Source organism: Monopterus albus, unplaced genomic scaffold (assembly GCF_001952655.1).
Source record: "Monopterus albus unplaced genomic scaffold, M_albus_1.0 scaffold17.1, whole genome shotgun sequence".
NCBI classification, from domain to species: Eukaryota; Metazoa; Chordata; class Actinopteri; order Synbranchiformes; family Synbranchidae; genus Monopterus; species Monopterus albus.
This window is the reverse complement of record NW_018127897.1, coordinates 3,342,712-3,362,494: the sequence shown is the minus strand read 5'-3', so window position 1 is coordinate 3,362,494 and position 19,783 is coordinate 3,342,712. Positions and strand designations below refer to the sequence as shown.

General features: G+C 39.4%; 2 protein-coding genes across 8 annotated transcripts in view; both read left to right on the top strand.

The window, feature by feature from the left end:
• Positions 1–6,061, top strand: part of tent4b (terminal nucleotidyltransferase 4B) — a 21,109-nt gene extending 15,048 nt beyond the window's left edge. The window contains exons 5-13 of the mRNA XM_020592399.1: positions 113–233; positions 1,243–1,350; positions 1,806–1,934; positions 2,200–2,413; positions 2,558–2,684; positions 2,951–3,054; positions 3,249–3,460; positions 3,607–3,753; positions 3,902–6,061. Coding sequence (XP_020448055.1) covers positions 113–233; positions 1,243–1,350; positions 1,806–1,934; positions 2,200–2,413; positions 2,558–2,684; positions 2,951–3,054; positions 3,249–3,460; positions 3,607–3,753; positions 3,902–4,024 — 1,285 coding nt within the window. The 3' untranslated portion in view covers positions 4,025–6,061. The remainder of the gene's footprint in view (positions 1–112; positions 234–1,242; positions 1,351–1,805; positions 1,935–2,199; positions 2,414–2,557; positions 2,685–2,950; positions 3,055–3,248; positions 3,461–3,606; positions 3,754–3,901) is intronic.
• A 179-nt stretch (positions 6,062–6,240) lies between these two features.
• Positions 6,241–19,783, top strand: part of adcy7 (adenylate cyclase 7) — a 72,746-nt gene continuing 59,203 nt past the window's right edge. For 5 of the 7 annotated variants that reach the window (XM_020592335.1, XM_020592338.1, XM_020592337.1 and 2 more), the window contains exon 1: positions 6,241–6,387. The gene's annotated coding sequence lies outside the window, so the exon portion shown is untranslated. The remainder of the gene's footprint in view (positions 6,388–19,783) is intronic. The other 2 variants (XM_020592334.1, XM_020592336.1) reach the window with 2 other exon arrangements.

The window sequence follows — 19,783 nt, the reverse complement described above, 5'->3', positions numbered from 1 at the left end:
CATTTTGCTATGAGAGAAACAGAGATACTTCAGCATTGCACTCTGTGTTTTTATACAAGGTCCTTTTGTATTTAAAAGAATGGACAATTCACACCTGTCTTTTTGCCACCAGTGACATTGACTTGGTAGTATTTGGGAAGTGGGAGACGCTCCCTCTCTGGACACTGGAAGAGGCCCTCCGGAGGAGAAATGTTGCAGATGAGAACTCCATCAAAGTTTTGGACAAGGCCACGGTAAGACTGCACTCACTCACAAGTGTGCATTGTGTTGCAGTATTTGATTTATTTTGCTTTTTTATATGTGCTCCATGGACAGGGAGTTTAATAAAATATTACATTTGTGTAAAAAATGTTCAGTATATGGAATAAATTGTGCAATTTGAGAGATTATTGTCTCTTCACAGCTTATACTGTGTTAGGATTTGTGTGTTAACTTTGTACATAAGTTTCTGGATGAAATGCAATTCTCTGCTTTTAAAAGTTGTGTTCAACAGATTTATAACAAAACAAGGATTTATTTTGCAGTAAAATGTGGATTTGTCAGTGTTTTACCATGTAAGTCCACAAGTAAGACTGTCTGAATTGCAGCAAATATGACTGATAACAGTCAACAGTGTGCCAGTTTCACAAACTCTAAATCACATTCATACAAATTTCAGTGACAGTTCCCAAACCATGACTACACCGGTTAGCTATTAGGTTGCTGTAGCTTAGTTGGCAACAGTTTCCTCAGAATTAAGATGCCATGTTTATATTGCCCAGTGTCTCAGATAAAGTATTGGTAGTGTAGTGTGCTTGGAACTAGTTCATCACTTTGGAGCTCTTATGTCTTCCTGATTATGTGTGTAAATGCACTCCTAACTGGTGAGTGATCTGTGTCATTTCTAAATGGTGCATAACAAACAGATTTTCCTCTTTATTTGAGTTTATTTCATTTCAGGACTTAAAGGGTTTGAGCAAAGCTTTTCTTTTGGTAAGATTTAATATTAATATTGAATAAATTATTAAGAGCAGATTAGCACCTTCAATCTTTGCCCAAGGAGTTTAGTTAAGGATTTGATCAAACATGGGTTTGTGTATGATTACTTGTGTGTGCTGTTTCCAGACTTACTAAAGGTCTACAGTACAATTATGGATACAAGTTTACCTACAATTGTTTTTTTTTTTCTAAGCCCAAGGGTCAGGAGCGGGCAGCTTGGGCCTCACTTACTGCTCTCTGACTGTGTAATGTGTGTGTTCCCAGGTTCCCATCATCAAACTGACTGAGTCAGTCACTGAGGTCAAAGTGGATATCAGCTTCAATGTGAAGAGTGGTGTTAAAGCTGCTCAGCTTATTAAGGAATTTAAAGAGGTACGGTTCACACTTTCACTGCTCTACACTGCTGTTGTGTTAGGAGGAAGTTGAGATTTTTTTAAATGCCCACATTCCTGGTGTTCTTGCTTTTTTAGAACATAAGGGTTTCGTAGTATCGCATGTAGCATTTAGTAGCACATTTTAACAAGCACTGAACACCACAGGAAGTCATGTCAAATACATTGCTATGGAGATTTAATGGCATGTGTGGCTTATTAAGAGTAAATATTTCATAACTCAAGTGAACTTACATTACTAACAAATGTCAAAAACAAGGTGTTAATTTGTAGCATGGCAGGTTTTGAATGTTTCAAGCAGGCCCTACATGCTGTATATACAGGCCACTACTCCAGGACTTGTATTTAATTTTCAGTTCTTTTTCTCTAGAGGCTATTGTAAACATCAGAGCTGTTCCCTACTGTGTCCTCACCATGTCTGGGTTTGTCCTGTAGAAATACCCTGTGCTGCCTTACCTGGTGCTGGTGCTGAAGCAGTTCCTACTGCAGAGGGACCTCAATGAGGTTTTTACTGGTGGAATCGGCTCTTACAGTCTCTTCCTCATGGCTGTCAGCTTCCTGCAGGTCAGATATACTTTATCATTAACAAGAGCTGTTCATGTTTTGTCATCTTATGCCTGTCTGTGATAGAGATTGGTGTAAGTACTGTAGATGTTTCCTTATCCTTATTTACCTCAGGAATTTTTTCTTTTGTGTTTATTAACCCAACCGGAACATCATTAACATCATTTCACATCACTTCTGTGATGTGAAATGATGTTGCTGAAATTCCAACTCTCTTTAATGCTCACAAAACTTTGATATCGGCTCGTGCTGCATTCTTTTCCAGCTCCACTACAGGGAGGACGTGTGTAGTCCCAACATCAACATCGGCGTTCTGCTCATTGAATTTTTTGAGCTCTATGGTCGACATTTCAACTACCTGAAGACGGGCATCCGGATAAAAGATGGAGGTTGCTACGTTGCCAAAGACGAGGTTCAGAAGAACATGATGGATGGCTACAGGCCCTCCATGCTCTACATTGAGGACCCTCTGCAGCCAGGTAAGAACAGTAAACACTAATGATAAAGGTTGGGAAGTGGGCTTGTCCTTGAAGGGTCAAAAATTAGTATTTCTTCTCCAGATATTTGAATGGCATGCATTGGCATGCATATACAAACCGACCATATTTTTTTGTATCGGACAGACAATGATGTCGGCCGGAGTTCATATGGTGCCATGCAGGTGAAGCAGGCATTTGACTACGCCTATGTGGTGCTCAACCACGCTGTGTCACCCATTGCCAAGTACTATCCCAATAATGAGACTGAGAGGTGAGGAAAGAAGCTGTCAGTCATATATCAGAATATCATCTGATATCCAAATCAGATGATAGTGCCTTCTTTGTAGTCAGTTTATTGTCACTGGTGATTTCATAAGATTAGAGCATTTCACTTGTGATCCTTGTCATGGCTTTATTTAATAATAATGAAAATATCAAGTCATTACCAGGAATATTTACTTCCAGATGACTGATATAAACACCAGCACATACTGTAAGCACAAGTGTAACAGGTACACCTTCTGTGTCCTATCACAGTATACTTGGCAGAATAATCCGAGTGACACAGGAAGTGGATGAATACAGGGAATGGATCCGCAAGACCTGGGGGAGCCCATCTCAGAATGATCTGACACTCAACAGTACGTACTGACTCTTCAACTTTTTAATGTGATATTTAGTGAAGTCCCAGTAACTAAAATTTGACCCAGTTTTGGAAAAGAGGTACAGGTCAGCAGTTCCTGGTGACTCTGACCTGCTGTGGGCTGGACCTGGCAGGGCTCTAAAAGTTGACCTGACCTTTGTGTTTACGTTTGTTCCTTGTTTGTTTTTGTAGGAAACGATGTCATGCTGTTAGAGTCCCAGCAACTCGATGAGTGCAACAACAACATTCCAGATGATGACAACATTGTTGTAGTTCTTCCGTCGACTCCCCACAGTAAATCCTCCTCAAACTCCTCCTCTCCATCCCCTTCACTGCACTCTTCTCCCTCCTCTTCTCCGCTGTCGCCTTCTCCCACATCCTCCACCGCCAGCTCCAGCGATGCGGTCAGTCCTGCAGCTACACACACACACACACACACACACACACCCAGCCTTCATGTATTTCAAATTTGCATTCATTTGTACTACCTCAAGCTTCATGGGGAAGATGTCTTGCTGACATTTTTCATCTTTTTGTTCATTCTCCCAAGGACTCTGATGGCACGCCATGTAAGACAGCCAAGCAGCAGTCTGGCCGTGGCTCGAGCGCCCACAGAGAAAAGTCAGCTGGCGTCACTAATCACCGAACACAGAGCCACAGTACCAGCACTCCATCTGGAAGCAGCAAGGGAGAAAAAGTACCCTGAGCTTTACCTTATGCATACATGTACACCTAGAAAATGATATACTTGTCACATTTCTTCACTGTTAGAAGCCTGTACTAGATTTAATACCAAAGGAGAATCCTGCAGAAACACCAATTTTGTGTTTGTGTTCTGAATCCAGGCCAGGATGCCACGGTCCCACCATAAGACTGGCCACGACGGGCAGCAGAGCTCCTCCAGCACCAAAAGTCATCCGAGCAGCAAACCACACCAGGGCAACAGCAAGAAGAGGAAAAATGTGTGAGATGCTACACATGAGGACCTCTGCAGATAGGGGTGATCTTCCCCCATCCTTGTCTACAGCTGACTCTCATGTCCCACTTCTGCCCCCAGCTTTGGGTGGTAGTTAGTGGTATTGAAACATCTACAGCATCTGTCTCAGTATCTGTCTATCAGAATAAAAAAGACCAAAAAAAAGGAATTGTTATAAGAAATGGAGTTTAATTTCTTGGACCTAGGCTGAATTCTAAATGCTCATTTGCTTCCCAACAGCTTCTTTTATGGAGCAGTTTTCCTTCCCACAGCCAGCACCTAGACAACATGCCTCTAACGCCTCCTGCTGTACAGGAATAGACAGTTCTGGAATCTACTCTGGAGCAATACCTGGAGCTGCTGGCTGGAGAACAGGATAAAAAAAATTTTATTTAAAAAAGTATTGTATGTATGGCTTAAAGTGTACTAAAGATGTTATGTTGAACAACAAACAAATTATATATACACTGTTTTTTTTTAAATGGTTACTTACAAATGCAATCAGTAAGAGTGGGACATAACTTTTGTGCATGAGATCTTTTTTTGTTGGTTGATTTCTCTGTTTATTCTGCTTTGTTATGTCTAAACAAGTTATAAAAGATTTTTACAAAAATGCATCAGAAAAAAAAACTTAAAAATACATGTAAAAGAGACCGTTTCATATTACCTTTTTACAGGACTGAAGACATGTAGACATGCACATCTTGCGCCCACAGCTTTTTGGCCAAAGCCAAGAGCTGGTTTGGGTCCCTTTGCCAACATAAATCATCAGCATCTACTACTTTCTATGTGATTGTGCTACATATTACAATTCAGCCTTCAGTGAGCTAATGCTCACTTTCAGCCCTATAGATGACTGAGTGGAGACTGATCTTTCACTTAGCTCAACAACACATTCACACCAGTGAAGGGGCTTTATACCAGGTTTAATTAATAAGAGGTGATAATGGTTTTATTGAAAAATCCTACACTTGAAAAAATGTTAACAATACCACTGTGGGTGATGATTTGTTCCTTTGCTAATTTGCCTACTAAAATTATTTGTATTGGTTAAATGTGTTTATTTTTTTATTCATTATATGGTCATAGTATGAATGAGTGTATTAAGATTAGATCCCATATGTTTGAGTCCTATATTTTAAATAGGATAAGTTGTGGGGAGGTGGGGTGGGAACAGATGCACTCTGGCACAATAGAATACCACCGTTATTTAATTGGGTTGCTTTTTTTAGTGACAGTTGAGTGACCAAGTTACTTTGAATAGTTTTGAGAAACCATTTTACAAGTCATACGGTAATAATTTTGTTTTAATGTGTGGCCGGTCTACTTTAAAGGCAGCAGATTATTTTTACTATATAAACTATCTTAGCAAAAAAGACTTGAATATGTCAGTCCCTCTTTCATTGCAGTACAACAACTAACCTGTAGATGGAGTCAATGCTCCAAGTCTTAATCCACACAGAGTTTGGGCTTGTATACTGCATTTGGACGGTCTGTTTCGTTGCCCCCCCCCCCCTGCTGTGATCATATGGTATTATCTTAACTGAACGGGCAGCTGGAGGGAGTAATACACCAAAGCACAGTGAAATTCCTCTCATTTTCTCTCGCCCAGATGGCCTATGACAAAAATCACCCACAATAAAACAAGTAGCCAGCAATAACTACCACACTGCATTATATATCACTACTCTGCAGTGACTGCAGCAGCGACAGCATGTCAAGCTCACCCCGGAGTTGGATTCATTTCCCATTTTAAGGCAGTGAAGCACATTTGACAAATCCGTGCACAATTGGTGTTGCAATGTTAAAAAGTACGGTTCCACCCCTTCCTCTCAGCAGTGCAGTTGCGGTTTTAATGCAGTATATAAGCGCTGGTCTTGTGGTATAAGGACAAAGGTGAACAACATTATCTGTGCCATCTGAGTGTCCACCTCTCTTTACTGCAGGATGCTTCAATCCCAACTGTATTCATCTGAAACGTTTCTCTGCAGCTACAATTCATGCAATAAAACCATACAATTAAACTCCATGTTGAGAAATGTTCTTGCTTTGTCTTCGAGTTATAGTTATGTTTTTCTGCTAGAGTGATTATGGGTAAAGTGTATATACTGTTAGGTAATTCCATATGGAAAGTTATCATTTCAGTAATATATATAACCCATGCAAAAAAAAAAAAAAAAACGGGTATAAGAAATGCGCGTGGGGGTGTGTGACAGAGATGGAGGAGGGACGTCGCTCGGAGCAGCGCGTGCAGGCGTAGTTGGAGAGGAGCACGGACACCACAGCACGCGCTCCCAGTCTGCACTCAGGTAGTTTGTGTGGGGTTTTCTCTGGGACGTCATTGTAATCTTTCAGGTAAGGCACAAAAACTTAAAATTTATAAAATATCTTTGCTTCTGAAATTTTGCAACCTGAAACCCTCTTGACAGTTGCCGTTCCGGAAAGGGAAGGTAGATTTGTAGCTGCACTTAAACAGAAACAGTTAATTTGATTTCTCACCCGGAAAACGTTGAACCTCTGTCAAGAACTTTCCATTTGTGCCGAAGGTTATGCAAAGGGCCGTATTTTGTTTAGTGTGTGGGGGGGGGGGGGGGAATCGTGTTTTTCTGGGTGTTCACGCCGCGTTTTCAGTCGATTGCCCCTGTCATCCAGAGTCACGATGAGTTAGTGTTTCGTGTTACCTGTAATCTGTTTGTTTATAAGTTTCTTATACATTGTTTCATTGTATCTGTCTAAGTATGTCGAGTTTGGCTTATTTATAAATTCTGATAATTGCTTTAGGATAGACTATACAGTGCTACCATCTTGTGTTTTCTTCTGTCAGTGCCTTAGTGTTCTTCCAACTAATCCTGACCCCAAAATATTTTCAGGACAGGATATTTTTTAAAACAAGCATGCAAACATACTGTCTTAGAAGATGCTGAGGTGAAATAGTTTTATCTCTTGCCAGGACATTATGCTAATGGGATCAGCAGGACCTAGAGTCTCTGCCTGAGTGGCTGTATCCTCTCCTTCTAGAGTCACTAGAGATTGTGGCCTCTAGGTATTGAACAATGGAAATGGAAATGGAATAGATAGTTCTGTCTTTGTTTGCCCAGGTTTTGAGATCTTGGCCTGTCATATTTCTGGCACATACCCAATAAATAGGGAGGGAGCCAAATTTTGTTTGTGGTGTTCAGAGCACTAAGAAATAACTGGATAATCCATCAACGTGACCTGACTGACTACAAGAAAAAAAAAGTCCTGAGTTGATTGAAATGCTGTTTGTTGTTTATTTATGTCAGTACATCACAGTGGCTGTTGAAGGCCATAGTTTATTGGCTATAGCTTAAACATAAATGTATTGAGGACTAATTTTGTTGTTGTGGAGTTGACGGTTTAAATTGTTTTAAATGGACAGCACTTGTTGCTGAGGTCAGTGTTGGCCTCATATTGCCAGCCTATGTTTTTTTATTTTTTTATTTTTTTTAAATTAACCCAGGCAGCAGTGCGCAGCATTTTGCATGCAAGTATACTGGATAATCGAAGTGACCAGTGCGAATGCAGATGCCTAACTAACAGACATAGTAATGGTTAGCTTTTATCATTTAACCATGGTACTCTTATAGTACTTTGTTTCTTCATTAGAAAATATGAACACAGGTCTGCTGATTTAAGCCTGTTTGCTAAAGCTTAATAGTTATTGCTGTGTGCACTGTAAACCAAATTCCTCCTGTGCAGAGAATGGGAGTATGAAAAATGTGTAAACCCTGGGACTGTATGATCACTTTATTTAGAAATTGGTTGACAAATTCATCCCTACCACTGTAATTCAGTCTAATTCGACACACACACACACACACACACACACACACACATATATATATATATATATCATACTTGTCTCCATATGGACCAAACAGTGCCATCATCTGATGAGGACAGAGCTTCATTGCTCTTATTATCTTGTCAGCATAAAATATTAAAACAAAATGTCTTTGAATATAGCAAAATTGATTTGTCACAAAAAAAATGCAAAGGGTTAAAAATCAAGTCCAAGAACAGGACATTGATTTGAAGATGAAGCTGGTTTAGCTAAGTGTAATAGGTATACAAAAGAGCAGCATCATTGTAGGCTGGGTTGAAATGCTTGGTCATGGATCAGTGCATCAGTGCACTGCTGCAATGCCTAGGCCCTTTTGTAGAAAGGCTATATTATAGAATAAAATTGTGGAACATACAATGGCAGATGCCACTGGTGTGCAGTTATCTCATTCAGACATAATGAGTAGCTTGTTGTGATTGTACTTGTTATTAGATTGATTTTACCGTTTATGGATCTAGAAAGGGACCGTCTGTTGGCAGTTGTGCAGCACTGACCGACGTGCACACACAAACAAAAAACCCAGGAACAGATCTGCACTGTTATGCCAGTTTCAACATTGTTTTGTAACAAGTCTCTTAATAACCAGTGGTAGTGTTGTTTTGTGTTTCTGTTCCCTCTGTCATGCAGCCACAGCTGACCATAAAAGCAACATAAAGCAGAGGCTTCCAAAGGTTTGGCCTCTGAGTATTTATTTTAGAGAATCTTTCATTTTCAGATTAAACTCTATATGGGGCGGCTGTGACTTAGGAGGTAGAACGGTTATCCCCCTAAATGCAAGGTCGGTGGTTCGATTCCCATTCTTCCCAGTCCACATGTCATAGTGTTCTTGGGCAAGACACTGAACCCCGATGGCCAGGTCAGCGCCTTGCAAGGACGGTGGTGCCATCGGTGTGTGTGTGTGTGTGTTTGTGTGAGTTGGTGCCGCAGATGGCTGCCGTCTGTACTGGAGACAAATTCCTTGTGTGTGTGTGTGTGTGTGTGTGTGTAACATACTTGGCTGTATCATAAGCCAACTATCAATGACACTTCCCTGTATCATAAACTGTATATAAATATGGAAGACACATAAGCACTTCCCTGCACTATGCAAAAGGGAAACCAAAATATGAAAATGGCAGCTGCCCTCTTGGATTTTTGAAACCAGATTCTGGGAAGTAGTGACTGAGTAGTTGAGTGACAGATGAGACTGCCAATCAACACTGTCTAATCACGTGCAATACATCCCTTTTTAAAATCATCAATTAAAAACAAATTTATAGAAAAATGACCGCTTGTACACACAACAGCGTAATATAACCAAAAATGACAAGAATCACCCTGGGAAAAAATTTATTTGGTTTGTACTTTGAGTTTTTAGTTTGGCTCATGTCCCATCGGCTAACGTGCAAGGGGCGGAGTTTATTGTTTACTACAAACAGCCACCATGGGGCCATCAACTCGCAGCGGCTTTGCTTACGGGCGCTGTTACATCATCCATCTTTCCAACAGTCAGTGGTCTGTATCCCTTGGTGTACTGTTTAACAGACTAGGCTTTGACCATGTTTGACTAACCTGTGCTTTTCTAATTTGATCTGCTTAGTTTGACTTTTAAATTACACCAGACAAATCCATTAATGGTCAAATTTGTTGATTTGTACATCATCACTGATGCTAAAGAGAATGCTGCTGCTTTGTGTGAGCTACCTTAACACACACATCCACAAATCTGCTAGTACATATGCATGTGTATATATACATAGTCTCAGTCTGAGCTTGACTGTGACAGTGACCTTGACAGGAAATATGGGGAACCTCTACAGGAAACGTGAATGCGACTTCGTGTGGGTTTTCTTTAGAACTAGGGTTGACACCATCTGTCAGCCAGAGAGATGCACGCTATTACTGTCCTTTATATTCTGCAGCTTAACTATCTTCTCTGTTTTGTTATAAAGGTAGGAATTTTTTTCTGTTCCATTAAGAACTATACAATCACAGGAAAGTATCAGACAGTGCTTGATTTGGTAATCTTGCAGTAAACCCCATCCACCTTGCAAAACAGTTTTAAGTTGAAGTGCTTGTGATCTTTTATTAAGTGCTTTGAAGGGATGTGTGTCAGGAAAGCCTACTATACGCCTCTCAACTGACTTCCCTCCTCTCTCTGCTTCAGTAGACAAATGTCATCCAGGTCAGGATTTTCAAAACACTTTCAAACACAGAGGCAGTATTGCTCTCATGACGGGCATTATCTGTTATCATTAGACCCCATGATGTTTTCCAAATGCTTCTATCCACACAGGACACTGATGATATATACCCCCCCCCCCCCCTTCTCACTTTTTCTTATGCACTTCAGAGCAGGCTCTCTGCTCTGTCTCTCCTACTTAGGCTTGAAATAAGAAGGGTCCCTGAACACACACTGGGGACTAATTTGACTCATTAGCTTTGTCTCTGGTGCTTCCATTTATTGCACAAGTTTGTCCTCGATGTCTGTTCTGTGTTGCACTGGGGTGTATGAATAACACTTTGTTTCTCTGTATTTATGTCATGCATATGTGTGGAAATGGCAATAAACCCAAATCTAGCCAGAGATCAGCACTAATCCTTCTCCAGCACAGCCTTTGCCATGCTTGTTATACTGTAAATGTTCTTTTCGTTTCCCTGTGCTGCTTCCTTTGAATAAGTTGAGACATCAAACATGAGACGAATAAGTATTACCTGAGAAAAGCAATTTTTATATTGTAGTTAGGTAGTTTAAGCAGATACATTACCGTAGTCCACTTTTAGCTTCACACATCAGCTCAAAGCTATTTATGACATGGTGTATTCATAATACACATTTGACAACATACCTCAGTGTTAACCATGGTAGGATTAAATACAGGTATAAAAACGGAGCTGAAACATTGGTCATCAGACCACTGGTCAGTGATTCAGGCCACTTACTGCCATGCACGTTTGAACCACCAAACACCCTGGATTGTTTTAATACTGCACAAGCTTGTTTGATCTGTTTAAAGTGAACCTCACTTCACTACCTGTTGGTCTAAGCATGTGAGGCTAGAATGTTGGGTGGAGTTGACCTTTGCTTGATTGATTGCCTATCTCCATCTTTTACTCCCAGGATTTCCTCCCATACTATGCTGTGAAATTGTAGGAAGCGTCCCTGCTGTAGAAAAATACACCAAGATGAGCAGGGCGCCACTGGGACCAGGTCCTCTAAAGTGACTGAAGGCTCAGAGGTCTCTGTCACTGACGTCAGCAAATCTGTGGGAGAATCAGTTTCACTGTTTTAACTGTCCAGTGGAATCTGTGATCAAGTGGTTTTATGTTGAGCACTTATTTTTCTTAGTCTCACATTTTACAGTTTAAAATACAAGACTATTCTTTTGATATACAAAACCGTGCTGCTAAACTCAACACTTTAAATTTGATAAAATCATAAGTGACCGGGCATCACCCATATGATTATAATGATGATGATTGATAGATAGATAATCCTTTATTGTCACTGTAACATGTACAACAAAATTTTAGAGTGACCTCCAGTTGGTACAGCAATAGAAAAAAAGCAAAATATAAAAAAAGACCATATAAAAAAACCTAACCGCTAGAAAACGAAATAAAGACCTCTACAAATTGATCAAAATTAAATATAAAATAAACTATTTATTGCAATTATTCCCCTACTATGAAACAAAGCATCACTGGTGCAGTATGTTGTTTTTTGACAGTCCTACAGTGGGGCAAATAAGTATTTGCCAATTTTTTAAGTTTTCCCACCTACAAAGAATGGACAGATCTGTAATTTTCATCGTAGGTACACCTCAACTGTGAGAGACAGAATCTACAAAAAAATTCCAGTAAATCACATTGTTAGATTTTTAAATAATTTCCATTTTATTGCATGAAATAAGTATTTGATACAATAGAAAAATAGACTATTTGGTACTAAGACCAAAGAGCTGTCTAAGGACACTAGGGACAAAATTGTAGACCTGCACAAGGCTGGGATGGGCTACAGGACAATAGGCAAACAGCTTGGTGAGAAGGCAACAACTGTTGGCGCAATTATTAGAAAATGGAAGAAAGATGACTGTCAATCTCCCTCGGACTGGGGCTCCATGCAAGATCTCGCCTCGTGGAGTATCAACGATCCTGAGAAAGGTGACGAATCAACCTAGAACTATATGGGAGGACCTGGTCAATGACCTAAAGAGAGCCGGGACTGCAGTCTCAACGGTTACCATTAGTAACACACTACACCGTCATGGCTTAAAATCCTGCAGCGCAAACAAAGTCCCTCTGCTCAAGCCAGCACATGTCCAGGCCCATCTGAAGTTTGCCGAAGACCATTGATCTAGAAGGAGGCATGGGAGAAGGTCATGTGGTCAGATGAGACCAAAATAGAACTTTTTGGTATAAACTCCACTCGTCGTGTTTGGAGGAAGAAGGATGAGAACAATCCCAAGAACACCATCCCAACTGTGAAGCATGGGGGTGGAAACAACATGCTTTGGGGGTGCTTTTCTGCAAAGGGGACAGGACGACTGCACTGGATTGAGGAGAGGATGGATGGGGCCATGTATAAATTATTTAAAAATCTAACAATGTGATTTTCTGGAATTTTTTGTAGATTCTGTCTCTCACATTTGAGATGTACCTATGATGAAAATTACAGATCTGTCCATTCTTTGTAAGTGGGAAAACTTGATGTATCAAATACTTATTTGCCCCACTGTATAATATGTTGAATCAATATGACCTATGTGTAATAAAGCTAAGATGTAGTTTTAGGTTAAATACACCTGCATGTGAAGGGTCCAACATCTGGCAGTTTCCTGGTGAAAACCACATGATGAAGAAAAAGGAACATTGTTAAACAAAACAATTACAAAGTTATTGAAAAGCACCTACTAGCAAAAGGATATTAAAAAAATTCCAGGACACCAACTATTCCTCCTGGCCTATCTTTAAGGAATTCCTAGGTTTGAACCTGACTTGAATAGCAGAGGGCATTTATGTATGGAGCTTGGATTTCCTCCCTGTGCAGGGGAGTTCAAGTGCAGACATGCCGGTTAGATCACCTGCAGACTTTAAACTGCAATTAGATGTGAGTATACATGTGCTGTATTTTTCTGTGCCAAAATGGTGACTTGCTCATGCCTCTTGTTCAGTGCATTTTGGGACACATCTTAAAAGCTGATCAGCAGTATGACTGGAAAGAACTAAACCAAAACTCAAAAGTATGTGTGGATAGTACAAAAGACCCGCAACTTTCAGTTTATACAAATTACATATTAGGGTTTCAGTTGACTTTGTACCCCATTAGACAGTAGTGACATCACTGCTGAAACAAGTCAACTGAAAATTACCTTTAATGGCCATTTAGTTAAAGTTAAAACATGTTCAGTTAACCAGCAAAACACCAGTGATTCCACTTAAAATTGTGCATCATTACTTCCTGACCTCTAAATGCTTTGTTATTCTGCTACTGGCAGCATATTTGGGCTGATGTATTTTTGTATGAATTCCTGCAGAATGTCTACTCCATTACCAAACTGCTAGTGCATCATAGTAGGGAAAACACAGTTTTTCAAATCGGGAACCTGCGGCTGTGAGGCAACAGTGTTAGTGCTGTTTGTAGTTGTTTTTGTTAAATAGGCAATAGTGGAGAGATGACAGAAATCAAGGGGAAGTAAGTTGAGGAAAGACATGCACCTAATGTCCCAAGCAGACATGAAAAAGGACATTGTGATTCATGGTACCTTGATCTGTAGACTACCAGGGCTCCCTGAAAACACTGCTTTATTGAGATTTTGGAGAGCCATGCTTAAGGGGTATTCCAGAAAGTGGGTTAAGTGAAAACAGTTTGTTTCAGACTTTGGGTTTTCCATTCCAGAAATAGCTTTAACTTGCTTTAACTCAGAGTTAGTTACCATGGTAACTTACTCTGTGAACCTAACCTGCTCACTGGCAGGTTTTCTTCAACAACCCCACACTTTGTCTCCTTCCTCCTGCAGAGTCTGAAGCAGCTGCCTGACATAGTTTCATTTTCTCATTCCTACACTCCAGTTTAAAGTACATGAGAGTGTAGCCTATTCATTTTCAGAAATGTACATTGGGGAAAACATCAAAATACAGTAGTCTGTTACAAGACCTTCCTGTACTTATGATGGCATCATTATCATCAGTGTCAAGACAGGGAGCCATCCTCACATAGCGGTATTACACATCGTGGATTCAGCCTCGGCTCAGAATCAAATATACACTCTTCGTCTGTCTAGCATGGTGGCTCTGGACATAAAGACAACTGTCAGGTTGTCAGTCAGTTCCCCCACATTGAAACATATTGTTCTGTACATTAATTATTCATACAGTGATTATAGTAAAGTCAGTGTGAAGCTTTAGCCACATGAGACGCTGATCTATGAATAATCATTTCTAGTGTTATTGGTCATGCTAGAACATTTCTAACATAGTTGATGATCATTCTAGAGTATTTCTGAGTGAGAATGATTGTGGTGCAGCTTAAAAGATTTAAGCACTATAAAACTGGACTAAATACAGTTTAAAAATAGTTTTTGAATATGCATATATTCTTGTTTTAACAGCATTTCAGTGATGATGTTTAAACTCAGTGGGCTACATGTTTAAATGTTTTAAATGCAGCTGAGCAGGATTTGTAATAGACATCTAAAAATGCACAGTCATTTTAATATTGATGTTTCCACCTGCAATTTGGCAAACCCTTTATTACTGGGTTCAGCTGAGGTTAGAGCCATAGGTCTATAAATAAACTTTAGTTTTACCTATTTGATTTCATCTTTTGCTACCACCAGCATTTTGTCCCATCACTTTACAGCTGAATAAATATATTTCATACATTAATGTAACAAACAGTAGGATTCCAGACCTTTATCACCCATTAAAGAAATCCAAGTCTACTAATTGAATGAATTAGTGTTACTCTATGCTGAGTAATATGTAATGATGTTATTAACCTATTGATCTTTTCTCCACTCCAACTCAGGCTCTTTCTTTGCAGCGACTGTCCTTTTAAATGTACATTAATGTCACACATAATTTGTAGCTCCACTGGATTAAAATGGTGGCGCTGCCATTTTTTTTTTACCCATTGCCATGGTGAATCATGGTATCGGAGTTCCATTGATGATGGCTTTTTGTAGTCATCACGGGTGCACTTAACTCTGAGTGAATCATGTCAGAGTGCGTTAAACAGCCTCTCATCAGCTATCAGGCTTAGTCAACTCATATTTCAGGGTTAGGTCCAGGGTTAGTTGAATTAGCTTTCTCGAATACCCCCCCTTGCACTTACATTTGATGTTTCTGTAGAAAACAATGTTTTTTGCTCAATTATAGCATCATTTTATGCATTAAAGCAAATTTTAGCTCAGGGCATCTACTTGCTATGTTAAAGTATTATTCATTGGATGCTGTTATGAGTGAGCAGGTTTGTGGCCAGCCTACACTGACATGCATGTACTTTTAAAATTAGCTACTTATGCTATAAATATGGTTGCACTGTAGCACCTATTTATAACCAAAAATAAAATATCAGTCTTGCATTCGGTATAATATTCCTATAAGGCACTCTTATGAAAAATTGTATTCACTATAAAATGGTTTGAGACATATGGATTCATATGAAATAAACCTGTGTGTCTAACAATTATAGATTGAATGTTGGATGCTGAAATACCCTGTGGTCCGTATGAGCCAGTACATGGCTCATAGGATGGTTTCAAATGTGTGGATGTCTTGCTCTCTCTCTCCTTTCCCCCCACATTTCAGTTCTAGTGTTTTTTTTTTCCTTCTTATTTTTTGTGCTTGTTGTGGTTCAAGGGCATTATGTAATGCTTATAAGTGCACCCCATCTGTAGAAGTGCCACTGCGACTCGGGGTTTGCAGAACTTCATTTAGAATTGAAAAGCAGCTTAACTGTGAAAGATATTAGTAGCTGAGGACACAAAATAAAAAGAGGAAATTGCAGTACAGCGGGTAAAAACCTCTCAGGAATGGAGAATCTCTGTAATTTTGATTGCCTGCTTTGAAGAATTTTGATGGATTTTTTTTGTGAGTGTTAATGTTTCAGGAGATATTGCTAATATTATAGTAAATATGAATTTACTCTAAGCCATCAGCTTCTCAGGTAGAGATTTTTAAGTGTGATGTTTCTTTAATTGCTACACATGTCTGCACTAGGTTAATGTTGTTATGAGTATGTGTATTTGCTTTTGCATGCCATAGGGCTTGCTGGATTTTGCTGCTTCAACAATCCACTCATTGTGCTTGACTGGTTAATGAGTGGTTAGCCAGGATTGGCTCTCTGTTTGAAAAGAACAGGTGGTAGATGACCTATCAAATGAATAGAGGACACTAAGATAAGAGAAAGCTGCAACTGGATAGAGGCTAACTGGAAGCAGGGCTGCCCTATTCAAACTGCACTAGAAAACCTTTCATATGTTTTTTTCATTGTATATACTGTACAGTCAGCTTACACCAAGCTAAAACGAATGCAAAAACCCTCCTTCATGTAGGTGATAATGCTTTGTGTTTGTTCAAACTGATTGATTCACCCATATGATTATTTTGGAAACTGTAGTTTGTGCTCCTATTGAATTGTATTGTGTTAAAATGACAGGTGTTTCTATTAATTAGTTTAATGAAGGTAGGCTAAATAGTACAAGCACCCCAGTACATGATTTATTGCAGGAATGTTGTATTAGACTGCATTAGTTTTAAGCTGGTGTACCTAATAAACTGACAGCCTAGTCTGGAGCTGCAACAGTTAGTCAATGGAGGAAAACGTATCTGCAACAATTTCAGTATTTGATGGGTTCCAGGTTCACAAATGATGAGGTTTGCTGCTTTTCTTTTCTTATAATATTCTAAACTGAGTATCTTTGGGTCTTGAACTATTGGTTGAAAAAAAAAAAAAGCATTTGAAGGCGTCGCCTTGGTCTGTTTGGGTATTTTTACATTATTTGTTTGATATTTTATAGATCAGACAATTAATCAGCTATTTCAAAGAATGTTTCTATTCTATTTCTGTACATTAATCAGTAATAAATAATTGTTGGTTGCAAACCTAATTGCTTGATTCTTGAGCTGTTTGAGTTGTGCCATTACATTTTCCTGCCTGAATTTAGGAGATGGTGTTGCAGTCTTTTTCCTGTTGAGGAGAACTGGTCATTGAGCAAGCACTGTAGAGAGTGGGTGCATCCCAGTTTCCTTAACTCATTGATCCTCTCTCCTCCCCTGACCCTGATGTCCTTTTGGTCCACCACTTTAAAAGATGTCTCAGTTCCCTTGTTGCTGTTTGCACTAGGTAGAATCAAGGAGGGAGGGGGCAGCCTGGAGGACACAAGAAACAAAACTTTTTATGGACCAACGTGTTCCAATTGCATATGGAGAGTGCTGTTTCCTCCTGTTCTCAGTAGTTTGTACTTAATGTTTGAATTTGCCATGGTCAAACTCCCAAGTATGGGAGTCCAAACTTGGCATACTTGATATGAAAAAGAGAAATGCGTAAAAACATGCTTCCTTGACTTGCTTTCTCCTTCCATCGCTCCTTATGTCTTTGTTGAGCGGGACTTAGATGTAAGGACAAGGTGCAAGTAAGGGGAACAAGGGTACAATTGAGATGTCACTAATTCGATTGCAGCGCCGTTTAAACTGCAACCACAATATGAATTGAAAATACATGAATTTAGAACAGTTTAATCCTGGTTGATGACAGCTTGGCACTGTGGTAGTGGTGATATATAGGGCAAGAACTTGGTTCTTTGAGGAGGATCTCAAACTATGTCACATCTTTAACCTCCGATACTACTGTCCATTTTTTCCCTCTTGTTGCTCTTGTCAAAATAACATTCACCTACTGCTCTGCATATGATATTTACAAGTAGAATCTTATGGAAATAATTTCATTGAACATAATCTAACAAAATTAATTATGTCCTTTTACCTTGCTGTGGCAACCACCATCTTTTCAAAGATCTGGTTTCTGTTTCTGTGTCACACAACACAGAAGGACACACTCATTGCATCCTTTATGATTTTGTTAAACAGATCCCTGCTGCCACCATTTGGGATGCTGTGTCTAGTGGAGCAACCCAAAGATGTGGCTCATATATCACAAAAGAATCAAAAGAATGCTATTCCATTAATGAAGTATGGTTAGCTACCCTATTCTGTGCCATTATTATTTGACATAAGAATTATACAAAAGTTTTTGCTGAACCAAAATGTTTTGTATTATGTATTTTGGCTACATCCCTCTGATTTGTCAGAGAAAGGGATTTGACTTATAGCCTTTAAAGTGCCCATGGTCATTTCTAGCCATTTAATGTTTAATCTTGGGTACCTCTAGATTAACTTTGCACCCATCAACTCCAAATAGACTATAATTATTTCAGATCGATAAAACCTGAGAGCTGCCTCTTGAAAGCAACATGAAAGTGGACAGCATGACAAACCGCAACAGCTTTAATTAAATTTAATTTCTCCTCCATAGATAGGTAAACAACGGTATATGTACTGATGAAAATAGACGTGTAACACTCTAGACAAAGCGGGTAATTTAGAAAATTTTTCTCCACATTCCTTGGTCACAGTGCAGGCAGTAGGAGCTAAAATATATCCACAAAACTGGGTGCAGTCGAAAAATTCTGCTTTTAATATGGCACCAGTGGATGTCAGGTAAGCTGATATGAACGTGCAAGTGCCTGGAGATTATGACCATTCAAGGAAATCTGTAAACTACTGTGTAAGACTTTACATGGTTGGGGGAAAACGTCTCACCAGCAAGAGTTTGTGAGACTTGTATAAACCAAGTTGCTTCTGCATAGAAGTACAACAATATAGGTACACCTTGTTTTTTGAGATTTCAGTCATGTTTAAGCTGAGAATTCTTCACTGTAACATTGAAGACAAGTCAGAAAACACAGAAAATCATGCCAGGGGCTTTTTAAGGGTCACCTACTGCTCATCTCCAGGGTAGAAGCCATGTGCCCATAAATCAGTAACAAATGTTTGATTCTTACATGTGCTTATCTTTCCTAACTAGATCACTGTTTGTCCTGACATAATTTAAAATTAGTGGTTGCTTTCATATAAGCATCCATCTGTGGCTAATTGTAAAGTGGCTGCAGGTTCCTCTTTTTATGAAGCTGTCCTTGCACCGTTGTTAGGGAAATGAGTCATAGTTGCCAGGAAGTGCGATGGTGTGCGGTCGACTGTATGTCACAGGGTACGGTTGGCCTTCAGTTGAGAAAGCTATTGGAGCAGTAAAAACCTGTGTGCTTCTTTAAAATTTGATCTCTGTAGAAACACATTCAGATTTGAACAAATGAAGAGAGAAACAAGAAAGAGGAAAATAGAAAGGTGAAGAGTGCAGAAACAGTGGGAGGGATAAAATTGTAGAATGTGTTTATACTGTCGGTGCATTTCCAAGATACTAAAACTTTTGGGCTTAAAATGTGATGCAGTCTGCTATCGACTGACAAACTGTCAAACACACACATATTAGACTACTGGTGACAAATATGCAAAGATTGCATCGATTCCAGAGTGCTCACTGTATAGTTTTTTAAGTGAAAATCAGCTACTCTACTGTGCAGCACATATAATTTAGTTCAAAGCAATGATTGCTAACAGCTGAGAGAATATTGAACAAAAAGCTGTGCTCTTATTTCAGGTGAAGCCCGTGTGAGGCAAGAAAGTGTGTGTGTGTGTGTGTGAGAGAGAGAGAGAGAGAGAGAGAGAGAGAGAGGTTTCCCTTTTCTTAATACAAGGTACTCAGTTAAGATATGGAAGATTATGAATAATGATTTTGATAGTTTTAGTACATTTTGTAAAGCTGACTATACAGGACACTAAATACTG